The sequence below is a fragment of the Cololabis saira genome, chromosome 15 (genome assembly GCF_033807715.1).
Source record: "Cololabis saira isolate AMF1-May2022 chromosome 15, fColSai1.1, whole genome shotgun sequence".
Lineage (NCBI taxonomy): Eukaryota > Metazoa > Chordata > Actinopteri > Beloniformes > Belonidae > Cololabis > Cololabis saira.
In genome coordinates this window covers 9,540,225-9,558,943 of record NC_084601.1, presented here as the reverse complement: position 1 = coordinate 9,558,943, position 18,719 = coordinate 9,540,225, and the positions used below count along the sequence as shown (strand labels likewise).

At 48.4% G+C, this 18,719-nt stretch overlaps 1 protein-coding gene across 3 annotated transcripts; it reads left to right on the top strand.

Annotated features, from left to right (window-relative positions):
• Positions 1-137: 137 nt before the first annotated feature.
• On the top strand, positions 138-17,070 carry LOC133461465 (zinc finger protein 516-like). Of its 3 annotated transcripts, none has more exons than XM_061742396.1 (5): positions 138-469; positions 9,962-11,486; positions 12,618-13,856; positions 14,014-14,078; positions 15,512-17,070. In XM_061742396.1, the coding sequence occupies exons 2-5, from the start codon at positions 10,040-10,042 to the stop codon at positions 15,560-15,562; spliced, it is 2,802 nt and encodes a 933-aa protein (XP_061598380.1). In that variant the 5' UTR covers positions 138-469; positions 9,962-10,039; the 3' UTR covers positions 15,563-17,070. The 3 variants fall into 3 exon arrangements, with proteins under 3 accessions (XP_061598380.1, XP_061598378.1, XP_061598381.1); XM_061742394.1 differs by lacking the exon at positions 138-469 and adding an exon at positions 2,747-2,890; XM_061742397.1 differs by lacking the exon at positions 138-469 and adding an exon at positions 6,064-6,255.
• The last annotated feature ends 1,649 nt before the right edge of the window (positions 17,071-18,719 follow it).

The window sequence follows — 18,719 nt, the reverse complement described above, 5'->3', positions numbered from 1 at the left end:
TGTATATAAGTACACACAGATAACTAAATATGTTTGACTTTCAACTTTCTTCTTCTTATTGACTGTTGTAAACAAGCTTAATGATCCGAGCTGCCAGTCAGGCGCGTGCGCCCCTCACTCACACCAGCGAATGGGACGAGAGCGCGCACGGATCAGCGGAGCCGCTGTTATCACCGTTAATAACTGTCTACTCTCGTCACTCACGTCCCGACCACGGCGCTCCGGGGCCGGAGCAGGGCAGAGCAGAGCCGGGCAGGGCAGAGCAGAGCCGGGCTGCGGTGCAGGAGCACCGCTGGGGCCGAAACACACGCAAGTTAGTGTTGCTGCGAGGCGGTCGGCCGTGAACGCACCCCCGGCCGTGAAAGCAGCACCGGCCGTGAACGCACCACCAGGTCGCCGCTCGGCCGAGGCTCGCTGTGTATGTGATGGGTCCTGACGGGGGAGACCCGCCGCCCCGCCAGCCCCGAAGGTAAGCTGAACTGGTAGGAGTCCTCCGGGAGGGGGTGCGGGGGAACCGGGCAGTTTGGTCTGTTAGTAGAGTTTGTGGGGGAAAGTTAACGGAAACATCCCGTCCGGGTGTTCTGAACTGCTGTGGATGTCAGTTGTTGGTGCAGCTCTCTCTCAGCGGTCCTGCATCCTCCTCCCCGGGGGGGTGGGGAGTCAGGGACCACTGTCTGGACCTGTCCCGGTCCGGCTCATCGGGACCGGGTCCCGGTCCAGCTCGGGGACAACACTCATCAGAGGACAGCGGTCCCCGCTCTAAAGTTGTGTAGGTGAGACTGAGAGCGACGGGACAGACAACAAGGCTGCCATTGTAGCGGATCAGCGGCGGATTAACGGCATTCCTGCTCTGTCCTGTCTGAACGGACTCCTGCCTCTGCACCTACATCCACCTGCCTCCACCTGCCTCCACCTGCCTCCATTTACCTCCATCTACCTCCATCTACCTCCACCTACCTCCACCTACATCTCCACCTGCATCTCCTCCAGCCTCTCCACCTTCCTCTCCACCTTCCTCTCCACCTTCCTCTCCACCTGCCTCTCCACCTGCCTCTCCACCTTCCTCTCCACCTGCCTCTCCACCTGCCTCTCCACCTGCCTCTCCACCTGCCTCTCCACCTACATCTCCACCTGCCTCTCCACCTGCCTCTCCACCTGCCTCTCCACCTGCCTCTCCACCTACATCTCCACCTACATCTCCACCTGCCTCTCCACCTGCCTCTCCACCTACATCTCCACCTGCCTCTCCACCTGCCTCTCCACCTACATCTCCACCTGCCTCTCCACCTGCCTCTCCACCTACATCTCCACCTGCCTCTCCACCTACATCTCCACCTACATCTCCACCTACATCTCCACCTACCTCTCCACCTACATCTCCACCTGCCTCTCCACTTACATCTCCACCTACATCTCCACCTACATCTCCACCTACCTCTCCACCTGCCTCTCCACCTGCCTCTCCACCTACCTCTCCACCTGCCTCTCCACCTGCCTCTCCACCTACATCTCCACCTACATCTCCACCTGCCTCTCCACCTACATTTCCACCTACACCTCCACCTACATCTCCACCTACATCTCCACCTACATCTCCACCTACATCTCCACCTACATCTCCACCTACCTCTCCACCTGCCTCTCCACCTGCCTCTCCACCTACATCTCCACCTACCTCTCCACCTACCTCTCCACCTACATCTCCACCTACCTCTCCACCTACATCTCCACCTACATCTCCACCCGCCTCTCCACCTACCTCTCCACCTGCCTCCTCCAGCCTCTCCACCTGCCTCTCCACCTCCATCTCCACCTACCTCTCCACCTGCCTCCCCACCTGCCTCTCCACCTACATCTCCACCTACATCTCCACCTGCTTCTCCACCTGCCTCTCCATCTACACCTCCACCTGCCTATCCACCTACATCTCCACCTACCTCCCCCATCTTTTTTCCCACCGGCTCTTCCTTCCTGCCCCAGTAACTGCCCCGGTGAGCCCCCAGGCAGCCGGGCGTCCTCCACCCAGTACCTGGATGGAGAGTGCTAATGACACCTAGCTGGAGCCATGTTGGGCCCACTGTACTTTGTTTACATGTGTGAAAACTGGTGACCAATTTGAAGTTAATGCGCAGGTTTCCTCGTCAATAATCACGCCGTCTTTGACACGCCAGGAAACAATGTTCTGAGGAGCAGGAAGGACCAGGTAATCATCAACTACGTCTCTGGGGGGTCGTTTGTCCTTCCTGCAGATAAAAACCTCTTTGGTCTCCCAGTGAGGAGCATTATTAGCACCCCAGGATAAAGATTGCTACGTAGTCTCCAAAAAACTCTTAATTACCTCCCACAGATACTCAGACATTTATGGTCTAACCCTCGCTGGCAGTAAAACAAACAGGGCCAGATTTTCTATTTCTTAGTCCTCCAACCCCCCCCTCACCCTCTCCACCCTCACCCTCCATACACTTGCACATCATGCACAACATGCACCATCCGCCGCAGCTCACCCCTCCTCCCCTGGAGTATGTGGCCAACCAACATGTGGGGAGGTAATCCCAGCTATTAGGGTAATCTCCTCAGCATGACGATCAATAGGGGAGGGTGTGTGACACAACTACCGGACGACAGTAGTGGGGGGAACAAAATTTGTGCTAAAGAAAAATGATTTAATCATCTAGATTAGGTCAGGAGACGGGGGTCTGAAGGGGGGGCCTCGCTGCTGGAGGGGGAGGGGTGCAGACGGCAGACAGGAGGATGTGAGGGGCAAGGCCATCTCTACTTTGAGCAGCTCCCTCGTGACAATAGGCTGAAGTACTTTGGGTTGTTGTCATGTGAATTACATGAACAGCGTCATGTTGTCGGCTGATGAAAGAGAAGCAGATGAGCAGAGCAGGTAAAACCCTTAAACTGTTGTCCTTGTGACTTCATCGTTATTTTGGGAGTTTACAGGACGCCCTCACGTCTGTTTGGCAGATTAGATCACTGCTGTCCAAACAGGATCTGAAGGGGTTGCTGTCAGCCATAACTCGTGTCATCACCTAAGAAGAAACCATATCAGATATTTAGCTGCACTTGGTTTTTTGGTGATAATCTCGGCTAAATGCTCGGCGTGTCGTGTAGACCTGTCTGAATCTGGCGACTGCAGTCAAACATGATCACAAAGTGCTCGGTCACCGCGGCTGAAAAACTGCAGATCTGCCCTCAAAGTAGCGAGTTCCTGCTGAGTGTGCAGCCGCTCTGCTGATGTGATTACCTCATATTAGCACGCGTTAGCTGCCCCTGTTGTGTCTTCGTATGTGTGCTCTCAGGCTACCTGGACCTCAGTGAGATCCTCACACCCTATCCAACTGTCATGCAACATGTGCTTTGTGGTACCGTAACATAAAATAAACAATGTTCACAGTGCAAGGGAGAAGAAGAGGTACAGATTTGTGGCTCTGACCGGGGACTCGATGGGTAGTGTCAAGTACAACTGCTGCTACAACCTGTTAAACCTGCGAGCAGGGATGGTAAAGTGTTTCACCCCACGTGTACCGCGACGCATGCTGATGCATGGATTGTAAGGAGGCTCATCGTTGTAATTGTTGCAATGTTTTACGTGGTTTTGTCTGCAGAAAGCAGCGCAGCTTTGTGGTCAACGGAAGCACAAAAACGCAGAGACGGAAACTACAACGCATTTTAACAATAAATAAAAAAAATAAAAAAGTCGAGGAGCAGTGGTTAATTCATTTAGACGTGGACTGGGATTTTTATTCACAGCAAAACTAACACATCTAAGTGAAGCTGGCTAACCACAGAACCGCCAGATTGATAGAAATGTTTTTTTTATTTTGTTTTGTTTTTTACACGTATTTCTTAACTAAAAACCATAACTTTTGAATGGTTTGACATAAACCGGACTCAGTTTTGAGTCCTTGACCATAATTGGTGCAAATTAGCCCCGCCCCTTCTTCTGATTGGTCGATATTTGAAATTGGGACCCCCACTCCTGACCAAGTGAAACGTACCTGCTTCACAAATCCTAATTTCTATCATCACCCTAATAATGAATGATTTCAACTCAATACAATGACCTTTTAACCAAGTTAAAGTCAGTAAACAGCTAAAAGAGCACCAGATGTTGTTGTTTCCATGTCATTTAGATAAAACTTAAGCCTTTATTCGGCTGGATTAAAGGACAATCTATACACAAGAAAATGAGAAGAAGACACTTGTGGTAAAAGTTGTGAGGGTATTGTGCGACGGCTCAGCTAAAGTCGGGTGTAAGGCAAAGAAACATCCGTCACAACGCTGGGAATCGGATTTTGTTTTTTGACACTCAAACTAAATGGTACTAAACTAAACTAAATGGTACTAAACTAAACTAAACGCTGGTCTAAAGGAACATTTTCAGGTGAATCAGGGTCTCACAGAGGAAAAAAAGGTGAACTTGACATGTAAGTGTGTGGTGGAGGAGCTGGAGTTTAGGCAGTGGCAGCATGTCCAGATGGACCGTGGGAGGACCGAGTGCGGTCACAGATCCCTTCTGTTTGGTCCTATTGAGACGGAGGGAGACGGGCCCGGATGGGTCTGAGGATCAGGTTACTACTGGCCCATTCTGCTCTAAAGAAGCCGTGCTGTAAAAGATGCAGGACCCTCTGGGAAACCTAATCCAGAGCCTCCTGCCAGCTGTCGGAGCTCCTGGGTGGAGTCGCTGAGCAGCGATCACCTTACGCTCCTCCAGTCCTCACCGTGGTCACGGAGGACGTGGTCGTCCTCAGGAACCAGCACCCCGCATGGAAATACAGACTCTTAAAGACAGCGGTCTGCGCTGCACATCTCAAAGAGATTAATAGGAAGCTAAAGTCAAAAAACGTCTTTGAAATTTAGAAAAATTACGTTTCTCGAGTTAAGAATTTGATTCAGAAAAAACTTCTGAACTCGACCGAAAGTAAGATGTTTGAACTCTTTCTAAAAGAAAGTAGCCTAATCAAATAATATGTATAAAAATATTATAGCAGTAACACGAAATATAGCATTTAAAAAGTTCTGTTGGATTAGATTTAATAATGCAAAGTTCAAGGAAGTCAAGTTGAACTCAAACTGGAAAAATCTCTCCTGGATTTCATTGTAAAATTTAATTTGATCACTTGTTGCAGAAATGCTTAACGTTCATCAGTTTCTCAGTGTTAATGATGGAGGATATTTTTTATCATCTTCTTGTCTTTCATTCAGTAAAATGGCCGATGAATCCATAAAAAAGAAAAAAAACAATGGCATAGTTTCTCATTCTTTCTAGTGAAACAGAAGAAAAAAGGAAGACATAACATGCTGGTGTGTTTTGGAGCCGCGTTGTGAGATAAATCCTGCCCGTTCTGTAACATGCATCTTGTATTTTTAATCTTTGTTAATCCATCGTGTTTCTTTCACATTAGCAGTGTGACCTACATTTAAATGACAGTAAAACGGGCGTCTTGAAAGCGTCCTCCTTCGGGACAGGAGCGTAGGTGTCCGGAGGAAGGTCCACGCGGTAAAAAGACACAAACCTGAGCGATAGCGGCACATAAAGGGACGCGGGTGAGTCTGGGCTGACCTTGCCATGATAATCTAATCCCTGTCGAGAGTGCTTTTTTTAGAGAGCAAGTTAATGCCAGCAGATTATGCTTGAATGTCTCCCACACTAGCCAATCCACACTGAAAAGAGAGTGGGGACCTGCTAACGATGATAAACCAACAGATATCTGCAGCTATATCCCAGAATGCCATCTCTTCACCTCCTGCTTTTCTTCTCCAGAGGCGTGTAACCTCTGGTGTCTGCAGCACCGTCCGTGTAACGTTTCATGAACGTGCAATTGAAAACTCAGGATCTCATCTCTTGGTATTTTCATTGTCTTGTCACGGCGCCCCTCGTGCATCAAGGAGCATCCATGACAAAAGGCCTCTCGTTGAACGGCCCATCTCATGCAGGGAAGAGTAATCCCTATATATGTTGTGTAACCAAGTGTAGCGATGGCCAAGGAGGGGGATGGGCACCAATATGCACAAGTTTGTCCGTGCTTGTGACTGTTGAGCTCATGGCTGTCTAATCTTTTAGGTAGGTTAGGCTGTTCGCCCGCAGCAGAGTGCTGCTTCACTGTTTTTCATGCAATCAAGTAACTCTAGGAACGCTGAAGTCTTGAATAACGCCTTAAGTTTCTGAGCTGCACGCCAAGCCTTGCGACGAGACGGCGATGCTCGCCTCAGCTCCAGCTTCAGGGATGTTGGGATGTCCAGAGTCAGGTATGGCTCCTCGTTGTACCTGAGCAGGGAGAAGAGATTGAAAGCATTGTTTTCCCAGCTTAACCGGTAGTGTTTTTAGCCGTTTAGCTAGACATCTGATTGTTCTTGTGTCCCCCGGGTCCCTGTGAGCTGCAGTGTCGTCATTGTGAGGCGTAGGTGGGGTTAACGTATACGTCCGTGCTGAGCACCACATCTGGAAGAAGGCATCGCCAACCTCCTCGCAGCGACTCAGCAGAAAATGGAGCGTCTCCACATTTCTAACAAAACCATAGATAAGGGGATTACCCTGTTGTTATATTTGAGGTCATAGGTCATCGGTGCAGCAGGTGGGCTGTTTTGTAAAGTGAAACATTTCCATTTTGAATTTCTGGAAAAACAAGGCTCCTCGTCTGTTTTTTTTAGGAAGAGTTTGATGGAAGAAAACAAAAAAGTAAAAGTAAATACCAGATATGAAACATTTCCATTGAAGACCTCAGATTTCTATTTCCAGGATGTTTTAAGGATTTCTTTTAAAGGCACTTCAGTACTCCTCTGTCTGCCTCTCCTATAATAGACAAACAGCTAAAAAGAAGAATAAATGAAACTAAATCCAACTACGAGGACAGACGGAAAGCTGTTTTGTAAAACTGATGGGGACAAAGGTGGAGGGACACGTCTCGTAGCAAGACTTCCTCTAGCAGAGAAGCACTTCTGGGAGACAGTTGGGATTATTGGCTGCGAGGTGAGGCTTAGCCGTGTCTGCGGCGTGCAGCACTAGCATAAGGACAGTCACATGCCATCTCCAGTCAGGGGCCTGTTGGCACAGCGTTGTGGATGTGAGGTTTTGGATGACTTCAGCACACACACACACGCTCACAGGCCAGTATGTGCACAGAGGAGAGAGTCAGAGGAGAGAAACACATCACAATAAAACAGTCAAACGTTACCACACCTTTCACAATTAGCATCCACGGAAAACAAGACAAGGAGAAATGTCAGTTTTACCGAAATAAAATTGTTGTTTTGGGTCTGTGGTGGACGGTAAATGCTATTTCCCCCTCCACAGCAGCGAGCAGGCACACTGGCAGCCCACTAACATACGACACAGCGACAACGGATATATCTGCACACAAGAACACGCACACATCACAGCACACACTCTCAGCATCCCTGCCCTGACCATAGGGAGTTTGTGCTGAGCTGGTTTGGACGTCAGTATGAATCAATGCGAGGACAGCTGACTGGACATGCCTATTCATCTGCCAAAGAAAAGAGGGAGGAAAAGGGAGCGAGGGATTCTAAAAGAAATGAGTCGAGCCCTGAAGCGCCACGTTCGGGTATCTGCATGGCGTTACTGATCCTCCAAAGAGCACTGAGTGTACACGGGATGAAAGCAGAGGAGATTGAGGAGATAAGTACTTAGAGAGGAGGGGGAGAGACGACTGGAGCGCTGTCTTTACATTATTTTTGATTTTTAAAAATGCTGTGAAGAAATCCACGTCACTAACTCTTTTGCCCCCTAAACAAACATCGATGCTGACCACGACGTGAGCTCCTCCTGTAGTGGCGTAGCGCGGCGCAGCGCCCTGCTCACGGCCTGTTTACACCCATCTGTTGCCTCCAGCTCTGACTTTATCCCCATTGTGTTAACTCATTACATTCGCCTTAACCTTAACCCCTTAATTGCCACCCTCCAGTTTCTCCTGCACATCCTCCCCCAATCCGAGACAGCGTGCCACATTGCCCGTGCACTAATCTGATAGCGTCTGCCACCAAAACACCTGCCATGTCCAGAAAGACCCCCTAAACTCCCTCATATTCAGGATGCAGGACTGTATGTGTGGCAGACGCGCACTTGCAGGCAGATAAGTGAGAAAAACCAGCCCCCGAAAACCTCCGCCGGCCTCTTTCTGCCGCCTTAACGTCATTGCTGCGTACCTCATTTTTTTCCTTGTGTTCGGGGACTGACGGCAGAAACAAGAGTCATCTTTTGTCCTCCTTTTGCTCAGACATGTATTGGAAGACAGTGACGTGTCGGGCCCAGGCCTCTCTGGTTTAACAATAACTCTCACGACCCCCTAATGAGGACTGGAGAGCCAGACATGAGGCGATGTGACAGTTCTGGTGCGGCTGACACAATAGCAGGTTTTTCTTTTGCCTGCCTGGTTGGCTATACACCCCAGAACACTTTCTTCCCCTGAAACCGTCCAGTCAGGGTTGTTTTTGTCTGCGTAGTCCTCATCACTTGTTAAGATTTTGATGAATGTCTTATAGCTGGGAGGGGTTCTTATTTTAAAACTATCTGTGTCCCTTTGTGAGATACGTACGAAGCGCTAGGAATCGTAAAAGTGGAGTTCTGTATGTGTCAGAACTGATCTGGACCGAGATATTAAGGTTAACGCGTGACAGGAGCAGCTCATGGTAAAGAGATGCCTTGTTGCTGCCTAACATCTCTGAGCACTTACCCCCGAACCAGCGCTCTGGGTGTGCTCGTTTGTGAGTTTCTAACATGAAGTTTGTTGATAATGGATTATTGATCCTGGATCGGGAGTTGAGTGGATTCCCCCCGAGGGTCCATCCCGGTTGGGCAGGAATGAATACATCTCTTCATGCTTCACCTCACAGACTCAATTTAGGCCCAGGCAGCCAGAGGACGACGGACACGTATGTTGAGACACTGACCCGCAGCCTAATGCAGCGTTGCTCAGCCGCTCTGGGTCCTCTGTCTGCTTTTATCGGGCTTTTGTCCTTTTTAAAAGGTTCACATTCAGTCAAACTGTTGTCCCTCTGTTTGTACGAGTAAATCCAACGTTGGTACCGCTGGAGTGTTCGTCACGCCCCGCAGGAACAGCCCTGGATCAGGGGAAAGCGTTGCGCATCGAGGATGCAACTGTACTTGATCAGATTAAAGTTAGTTTTTGAGTTCTGACAAGAAATGTAGTTATGGCACTAGGGCTGTTCGATTAATCGATTTTAAATCGTAATCGCGATTATGTAATTAGAACGATGTTAAAACATGAAAATCGTAAAATCGATTTTTCACTTTTTTTTTTTTTTTTTTTTTTTTTACCTTGTCTGCACATATATTAATGATTGATACCATATTAATGATTGATGGAAATACCTCTCAATACCTGTGACAAGTGCCCCATCGGAGAGGCTCTTTAGTGTAGGAGGGGGCGTTGTAACATGCCACCGGGCATCCCTCAAGCCAGATGCGGTAGACCGGCTCGTGTTCCTTGCAAAAAACTTGCAAATGTGAATAGCAAATGTAATGACTGACATTACACACCTCTACCTCCTTCATGGGTTGCATTATTATTTAGCATGCAAAGACCCAGTTTAGTTTAATTAGAAAATATCTTGTTTTATTTAATTGGAAATATAACTTACTGTATGTTTGCAAGTGCTGATTTTTTTTTTCAGAGATAAAACTTTATATTTTATTATATTTTTTAAAACTTTTTTTCAACTTATTTTACAGAGTTTTGCACTTTATTCATTCATTTTTGGTTTAATAAGAGCAAAGTTTGCACTTAAAGCCCAATGGGGCAAATGTTCAATAAAAAAACAGCATATTTGAAATCATTTCTTTGCCTTTTGTCAATTCACAAAATAATCGTAATCGAAAATCGGATTTTGAGAGAAAAAAATCGAGATTTTATTTTTGGGCAAAATCGAACAGCCCTATATGGCACAACTCATTTTGAACTTTGTCTTCTTCCAGGTGTACCTGTGAAAGCCTTTGATGAAGTCTCCTCGAGGATCAGATGGACACTGAAACGGTGACGTTTGGCTTGTGTTTATGGTCCCTGCTCTGAGAACTCGGCCACTTCGGGAGCACAAACCTCAGATACCTCGAGCATCAGTTGCCGTTCCCGGGATTTTTCATCTCGTTGACGTTGCCAGTCCTCCGGGAAAAGTGATGGAGACGGAGGAGAAGGAGCCGGTCTCACAGAAGCTTACGGCAGGAACTAAAGTGGAGAAGGAGGAGGATCTCTCCTCGAGCCACGCCTGCGGGGTGTGCGGGCGCAGCTTTCCCCTGCTCAGCTCCCTGTCTCAGCACATGAGACGACACACCCGGGAGAAGCCGTACAAGTGTCCCTACTGCGAGCACCGGACGGCTCAGAAGGGCAGTCTCAAGGTTCATGTTCGAAGCCATAAACTGGGGCTGTTGAGCCGTAACCTCGCCGACAAAGAGGTGGGAGATGAGGGGCAGAAGAGTGAAGCCAACGCACAAGACAGCCCCGAGCTCATCAGCCCGTCGGACAAGGCTCATGCTGTCAACGGCAAAGTGAAGAAGAAAATTGGAAAGAGGAAAATCAAGGGTAAAGAGGGCGGAGAGGGGGGTGACGCGGCGGACTCGGGGCCGTTTTGCTGTGCCATTTGTGGGCAGGTCTTTCCTCAGGTGTTACTCCTTAAGTCGCACATGAAACGGCACCGCGGCTCCCAGGATCACGGATGCCGCATCTGCGGACGCCGCTTCCGCCAAGCGTGGTTCCTCCAAAGTCACATGCGCATTCACCAGGCCAAAGCCCAGCTGCGTGGCGGCAGGGGCAACGAGCAGCCTGCCACCATCAACGGGGCTCCTCAGGACCCGGCGGCCCTGGTAGGGGAAGAGTGCCTGTACGAGCTCTGCGCCGCATGCGGCAACTTCTTCCACGACCGCAAGGCGCTCCGGGTTCACGAAAAGCTGCATAAACTCAACCACGGCCGCGCTCAGAACCCGCCGCCTGAAGAGGCCCAAACCTCGGAGTGGCGCGTTGACAAGAAGCGGTTTTTGGAAAGCCTGAATCTCACATGCGCCAGATCCAAGGGGACGCCGGAGGAGAGGAGTCTGGGCAGCCGGATTCCAGAGCTGGACCCAGTTTGCAGCTACCAAACGTGGCAGTTAGCCACGCGGGGGCGGCTGGTGGAGGCCACAGAGAAGTGTCTGGGGTGGCAGGAACGGCTGGCTGACGCGGAGGTGGCGTACGACACGGAGAAGGGCGAGTACGTGCCGCTGAGGCAGGAGAAGAAGAGGAAGCAGGTCGACGCCTCCAACGCCGCGGTTAAGAAGAAAAAGGGCGACGCCGGCCTGGAGCGCACGCCCAACACCCTGAGCCACGGTAAGGCCGGGGACAAAAAGAAGGACCGCATCCTGCTGAACGGACTGGGACACGCCTTTTACGAGGCGCTACAAACCAAGCAGGTCCAGGACGGTCACGTCTCATCTAAAGTGAACAAGAACGGGGGCCGTCCAGAGCCGGAAGGTGAGCAGACGACCATCAACGTGGGTCATACGTCACAGTGCTTGAATATTTGTTATGGACTTATAATTTGCATTGCAGACTTAGGCCACGTTTACACATAGCCGGTATTTACAAAAACGGATATTTCCCCCTCTACGTTTTCAAAATTACCATCTTTTACACAAACCCACATAAATACGCTGTTAAGGCGCTATGAGCAGCCAAACCTGCAGGGGGCAGTGTAACGAGAAGCATAAAGTCATGCTAGCCAATCAGAATCATCGAAAAAAACGTCAACAAATGACACGAGTAACTACAGTGGCCAAGCAAATTGTAAACACAGGTCGCACACATGACGCTGGTGACATTTCTGGCGCATAAGGTGACGTTCTGAAGCCTAAATGTCCATTTCCCTCTGTTTAGAAGCAAAGTGAAGAGTTTTTGCAAATCTCCACTTTGGACGGAGTTTTCAGAAATGATCGTTTTTGGTGACTTTGAGCTTCGTTTTCGTGTAAACAAACTGCCAAAACACATGAAAACACCACAGTATTTGCTACGTGTAAACAAGACCTTAAAAACTGTATTAATTATTATTATTATTATTATTATTATTATTATTATTATTATTATTATGCAAGGCAAGTTTATATCTATAGCACAATTCAACACAAGGTGATTCAAAGTGCTTTACATTGACATTAAAAGCAGCAAGACATAATTGTACAGTAAATAGCAAATAAAATGAAATAAAATTATGAGAAAAGAAGGTAAAATAATAATAATAACAAAAGCACAGATTGCTAATTTAAGAGTACGCTTAAATAACGAATAAATTAAATAAAATGATAAGAAAAGAAGTAAAATAATAAAAAGCACAAGCTGTTAAAAGTAAGGGCAGTAGAGTACAGCAGGTAAGTATTTAATTTAGGAGTACGCTTCAGTAAACAGTAATGTTTTTAGGCCTGATTTAAAGGAGTTATTACTATTATTATAACCATTATTATCATTATTATTATTATTTTTATTGGTATTTAATAGTTTTGTTGGTAACCATCAGTGCCGGATGCCTGGCTGCTCGGTGTTGTCTCACCGGATAGTCGCCTGTACGTTTGCGTTTGTGGCTCACGCCGGCTCTTCTGCTCTTTCCCACAGACAGGAAGTCCTACCTCTGTGAGCACTGTGATTTCCAGACCGTTGACGCCTCGCTGCTCAGCTCTCACCAGCACGCCCGACACCCGGGCCCCCCCGGCAGGCACAGCACCGCCCTGGACCCCATGAGCAGCAGCGGCCCCAAAGCCTCCAGATACATGGACTACCTCAGGAGCAGGAGCGTGTTGCTCAGCCAGCCGTACTGGAACCCCTACGTAGACCCTCCCGCTCTCCCGGCCCCGGCCCCGGCGCTGGCAGAGGCCAAGGTTAAGGTGGAGACATCAGGCGTGGGGGGGTATGCTGCCGTCGACGCTGCTGGTCTCCTCAATCTCTCCTCGTCGCCCGTTGCCCCCATCGCGGCTGAAGGTCCGGTAAAAACGGAGGGTCTGGTCCGGCACCAGTGCCCGTACTGCTCCCACACCACCAACTACCCTGAGGTGCTGTGGATCCACCAGCGTGTTGCTCATAGGGTCGACGGCAGCAGCTCCATGGCCCCCAAGTGGGCCCCCAGCATAAACAGTCTCAAGAGCTCCAAGGCGGTGGGCTCTCAGTGGCGACGGACGGGGCCGCCGCCGTTCCTGGAAGGCAAGGACTGTCCAGCTTTACCCGCCCCCCGAACGCACCGCACGCAGCCTCCCGGCGCCGCCGCCCACGGCAGCAGCAAGCACCAAGCAACCCGGTCCAAGCACCTGCCCAAGGACCCGAGTCCCTCAGACGGGACGCCGTCCGGCGGGAAGACCTACCTCCAAGCTCAGCGGAAGACTGGTGAGCCCAAACCAGCAGCGGAGGGCGGGAGTAAAGGCCCCAGCGCCCAGACGGGTTCGTCCAACAGGTCCGTGCACGCCAAGGGGCTCCACAAGCCCAGAGCACCCCAGCACCGAGGCAACGCGGCGCCCGTGGAGGGAAGCTTCCCCCAGGAGGGTCTGGGTTTCATACTGGCACGGAACCACGGGGGAGCTCCGTCCAACGCCGCCGCAGACAGACTGCACCCGCGCAGGCAGGCGGCCGACTTCCCCTCAGCGCCCAAGGGTTCGGATCTTTGGGCCGCCATGAACATGTGGAGGCTGCACGGCGGGAAAGCTTACGTGGACCCGCTCCTCTTTGCTCAGGGAAAGACTGACTCGGCAGGGGAAGTGCCGGTGGACTTTGATGTTTTGAGTCTCCTGAAGAATTACAGTCCCCACGATCTGGCTGCTCTGTATCAGCACTGGGGCTTCGTTGATCCCAGGCTCGGCCCACAAGGTAAGGAGGAGGAATTAAACTTAACTAAACGGCTTGGTGTCCGTTTTCAGATGCATTGAAGTGCTGTTGCTTCGTGGGGTTTAACACATCTGTGATGAAGCTTTTTCAGGTGTCTTTATTTCCTTTTAAATGACGCTTCACTTCTCCACTTTTACAGCCGTGCTGCAGGTGAACGGAAGCTTTGCAAGTGAAGTCCGATCCTCCTCAGAAGCGTCCAAACAAGTACGTTTGCTCAGCCGACACTTTGTGTGACAATCCTGAGTTTCTGTTCAGTGTATCTCGGGAAGAAGAAAACAAATACAGGAACTACAGGAATTGAGTATTTATTATTTACAGTTTTTAGATGTATCAAAACATAAAGCTGAAGAATAGCATGGCATTAGCGTTGCACCATGGCAACAGTGATAACGATGGTTGCCCAGTGTTTTTATGTGGGTATAAAACTCCCTGCTTCTGTCTCCAGACGCTATTTGTTCATTTAAATTAGCTGTTTTGACTCATGTGATGAGTCATGTCATGTTTGCTGACCAAACACCTTTTTGTGGACCGTAATCGTCCTTCTTCAGCTGCATATTCAGATGTCACTGTCTAGATCAGGGGTCGGCAACCCAAAATGTTCAAAGAGCCTTATTGGACCAAAAACACAAAAAACAAATATGTCTGGAGCCGCAAAAAATTAAGTCTTGTATAAGCCTTAGAATGAAGGCAACACATGCTGCATGTATATATATTAGTTATAACTGGGGGGGGATTTTTTTTTCATTATGCACTTTGAGAAGAAAGTCGAAATGTCGAGAAAAAAGTCAAAATGTCGAGATTAAAAAGGAAAGCAAAAAGGAAGAAAAAAGAAAAAAAGGAAAAAAAGAAGAAAAAAAGAAAAAAGGGAAAAAAAGAGAAAAAAGGAAAAAGAAAATAAAAGAAGAAAAAAGGGAAAAAAGGTCAAACATTTTTAGGCTAATTAGGACCATTAATTAGAATCAGGTGTGTTGGGTGCATGGAAACATCTAAAAGATGCAGGACATAGGCCCATGAGGACCAGGATTGAGAAACACTGGCTTAAAGCCACACAGTAGGAGGAAACAATACCACTTCTGCCCACACGGGGCAGCGTATCCCCTGCAGCCCCCCTGCACTGCCTGCGCGCCTGCTCTGCTGCTTGTGGTGAGTCTGTGTCCGCGCAGCCCGTCAGTTGTTGTGCACACGTGCACCTCAGTCTGTTCTGGTGTCTGCGATCGTGGCTGTCAGCTCACACCCCGACTGTCTCTTGCTGACAGGGATTAGACAAATAATAAAAAGACATTGTTGCCCCCCCCTGGGGTAAAACGGGCCCAGCATCTCCAGATGGTGTGCCATCGGCCCGTCAGTCAGGCCCACCCTCCGGCTACCTTCAACTGTTCTCCTTTTCTGCAGAAAAAGGAACGTATGGGCAACTTTTTAAAATACCAGCGATGGGCAGTTTGTCATTTTTTAGGAGCGCTGACGGTGATCCATCTGGAGGTGTCTCGGAGCCAGGAAGCATCTAAAACACGCAGCGCTACTAGTGGACCTGAATGAGACACACGACCTGAACAGCATAGGAACCAGTCTGAGTCTGAGTCTGAGATGTGAGCAAACACACTAACGTGCTGTCGTGTGTCACCTGTGCTCTTCTGCAGATGAGCAGCCGCTCCTCCACATCCTCAGGGTCTCTCCACAAAGGAACGTGAGGAGCAGCGGATTCCCCGGCGGTCCCGGCTCGCACAATCTTAACTGTTGAACGAAGCAGCCTGTTGTTGGAGAAGGCGGCCGTGACTGAGGAGGCGCCGGACGATGCGCGGCGTACGCAGCGAGGCAGCGGTGACCTCATTAACACGTCGGCGCGCGCCTCTCGTCTCTTTCCAGTGTAGATACGTTAGCTAATGAAACACAGCCATAGGTTTGGAAATGTTTCTTGGAGACGAGGCAGAATAAATGTAAAAAAATGATGTTTTAGTGCCACACTCCGGGTGGACATGAAATGTGAGGCCGCAGCGGAGCGGCGAGGAGAAGAGAGCGTCAAACCCCCAAATACCAAATGTTATAGAGGCTCGAGCTTCAGAAACAAAGCCATCATCCAAGTGTGCTATTACCGTCTGTACATCAAATCCTTGAGTTTGTAGGTTCTGTTTATGGTTTTCTTTTGTGAACAGTATTATTTTTGTCTACACGTGCACGATCCTGAGATGCACGGCGGCTAGAGAACTCACCAGCGTGGACTTGTCCGGCTGCGTCCTCCACGGACGTAGCTGCGTTTGCAGGACGTCTTTAATTGTATCTAACAGTAGATAAAGTCTGGACTCTCAGGTCGGTACCAAGTTTGACTGACCCGGAGGCCCAGAAATGAAAAATAGCTGACATTAGTGCCAATAAGTGTAGCTGGTCTGTTGAAAAGTCAGAAAAAAAAACCCTGCTGCAGAAATGAAAACGGGACATTCAGTATTTGGCCCGTAGTTTCGGTCCCGTCTCTACCGTGAACGTTCGACGGCGTGCTCGTGATGTAACAGTTTATCTTGTTCTGTCCAAGTAGGAACTGTAGTGATGATTTATACCGATGTGGCACTTCAGCGTTTGATGGCTCGTCTCATCCCCACCTGATTTCACGTTGTTCGTGTGCAGCTTTGTTTAGTATGTTTGTGTTATACTTGGTGTCCAGTGTTCACTTCCCCCCTCAGGAATAATCCAGGTCACCCGACAAAAAGCCATCAGGTTCTCGGGAGGATCCAGAGAATACGTCTCGACTGTGATCTGTGTAGTTTCTTTCTGTCTTTCTTTTCTTTAATGATGTAAAATATAGTTTAATTAAATGGGTTTTTTGTTTTCTAAGGGTGGAATATAAACACTCTTGAGTACTTGATATCTGTAGTTAGAAAACGTTAATAAAATGAATTTTTCTGTAACACTTAAGGTGGAACTGCAGAGTTCCCGGGGACACGTGCTCCTGCAGCAGGTATCATTCAAGCTGTTATTACATTTTACAGCAATTTCCTGTTAATATGCAAATGAGGACAGTTGGACAGGAAGCAGCCGCTGACAGCCAGGCGGAGGTTTTTATGCAAGCCCGAACTTTTATGCAAACTTTAAAGTTGAACATTTTTGTGACAATGTAGTTGATGAATATGTTGCTATCAGAATTTATATTTTCACCAAGTCTATAGTTTGACTGTAAAATGGTTCAAATAAAGTTGGTTGATGTTGATTCCTACTTTTATAAAAGTGTTGTTATTCCATCTCAGAGCCGTCTTCACATGCACAAAGATGTGGTGATTCTGATCTCTGCATCTTCAACACACGAGCCACGCTCCAAAACGACCAGACTCCTGATCCCTGATATTTAAGATACGATTTATCTAAGGCTCTATGGGACTTACGTTTTTTCACAATTGTTTAAACACATTTCCTGATAGACTACCTCACTTTCGCAAAACTCTAAACACAAATTACAAAATTCACACACAAAATGCAAAATCCTACACTTCTCTTGCAAAAGCACACTCTACCCTCAAAACAGTGTTAACTCTTCACTAAATGGTATTTCCTTCTCAAATGCCAAACATACATTATTTGAGTAGACTTTTCTAAGCACCCACTGAACACTGATGTGCAGAATGGAAGACTCTATAGTATGAATGGAAAACACTATATGAATGTCTCAGTAGAATCATGCATTTGTATGTTCAGTGTTACACCTTCAGCTGTTGGATGGAATATATCACCATATAGTATTCTTATGTATAGGCTACTCAAATAGAAAACACACAATTCTTTACTGTAACAACAAATAATATTTTACAGTATTTGGACTCAAAATGTGCAGTCCACTGGACATCACAGCAAGCTGTGGATGAAAACTTGACAGAAAATAGAAACAGAACAAAAGTTTTAGGCTGCATCCTGCCTTTCATCCCTGGCTGGCCACAGGACCTCATCCACGTCGCAGGCGATGTTCTCCCTGGCCGAGCAGCGGGGGAAGAATCTCCTACACCTTGACAGGCCTCAGCAGTGACATCGCCACATGCGTCCTCCATGGCCTGCAGCGGTGGGATCCGTGTCTGAGGGTTTCTCTCGTATACCTTCCATCTCCAGGCAGAGAAAAACTCCTCAATTGGGTTGAGGGAGGGAGAGTATGGAGGGAGATATAGGACATCAACTTCTGGATGGACCCTGAACCACTCACGGACCAGAGCAGCCCGGTGGAAACTGACATTGTCCCAGATAACAACGAACCTGACCAGCTTTGTGTCCTCTATCTGGTCTGGCTGGACAATGATATTGTAGAGCTGCTCCAGGAATGCTAGAAGAAGTGCAGTGCAAGGGTGGCATGGTGATGGAGGACGCTGTGGTGATTGATGGCAGCACACGTTATGTTCCCTCCACGTTGGCCAGGGACCTCTGTGACGGCACGCTGGCCGATGATATTCCTCCCTCGGCGCCTTCTTTTTACAAAGTTGAACCCCGCTTCATCAATGAATATGAATTCAATGGCAAATTGCTGATTGCAAATTGCACAACAGCCTTTGGAGTTTAGAAATGTGATTGACTGTGTGTTCTGTGTGATCAGCAAGAGAGGGAATTCAGGAAGAGTGTGCAGGATATTGGGAATTGTGTGTAGTGTTGTGAGAAATGTGTGGTATGGAATGGGAATTTGAGTCTAGAGCAGTAAATGTGCTTGGAGTTCAGCAGGATTGGTTCAGCCACCTAAAACATGAGTTTCAGGTTGTGCACATTGTGTCTGATGTTCCAATAAATGTGTTTAAACAATTGTGAAAAACTGTAAGACCATGCTGGAGACCATGTTAAGTATTATTAATCAACAAGTTGCAAACAAATGCCACTGAGGCAGAAGAG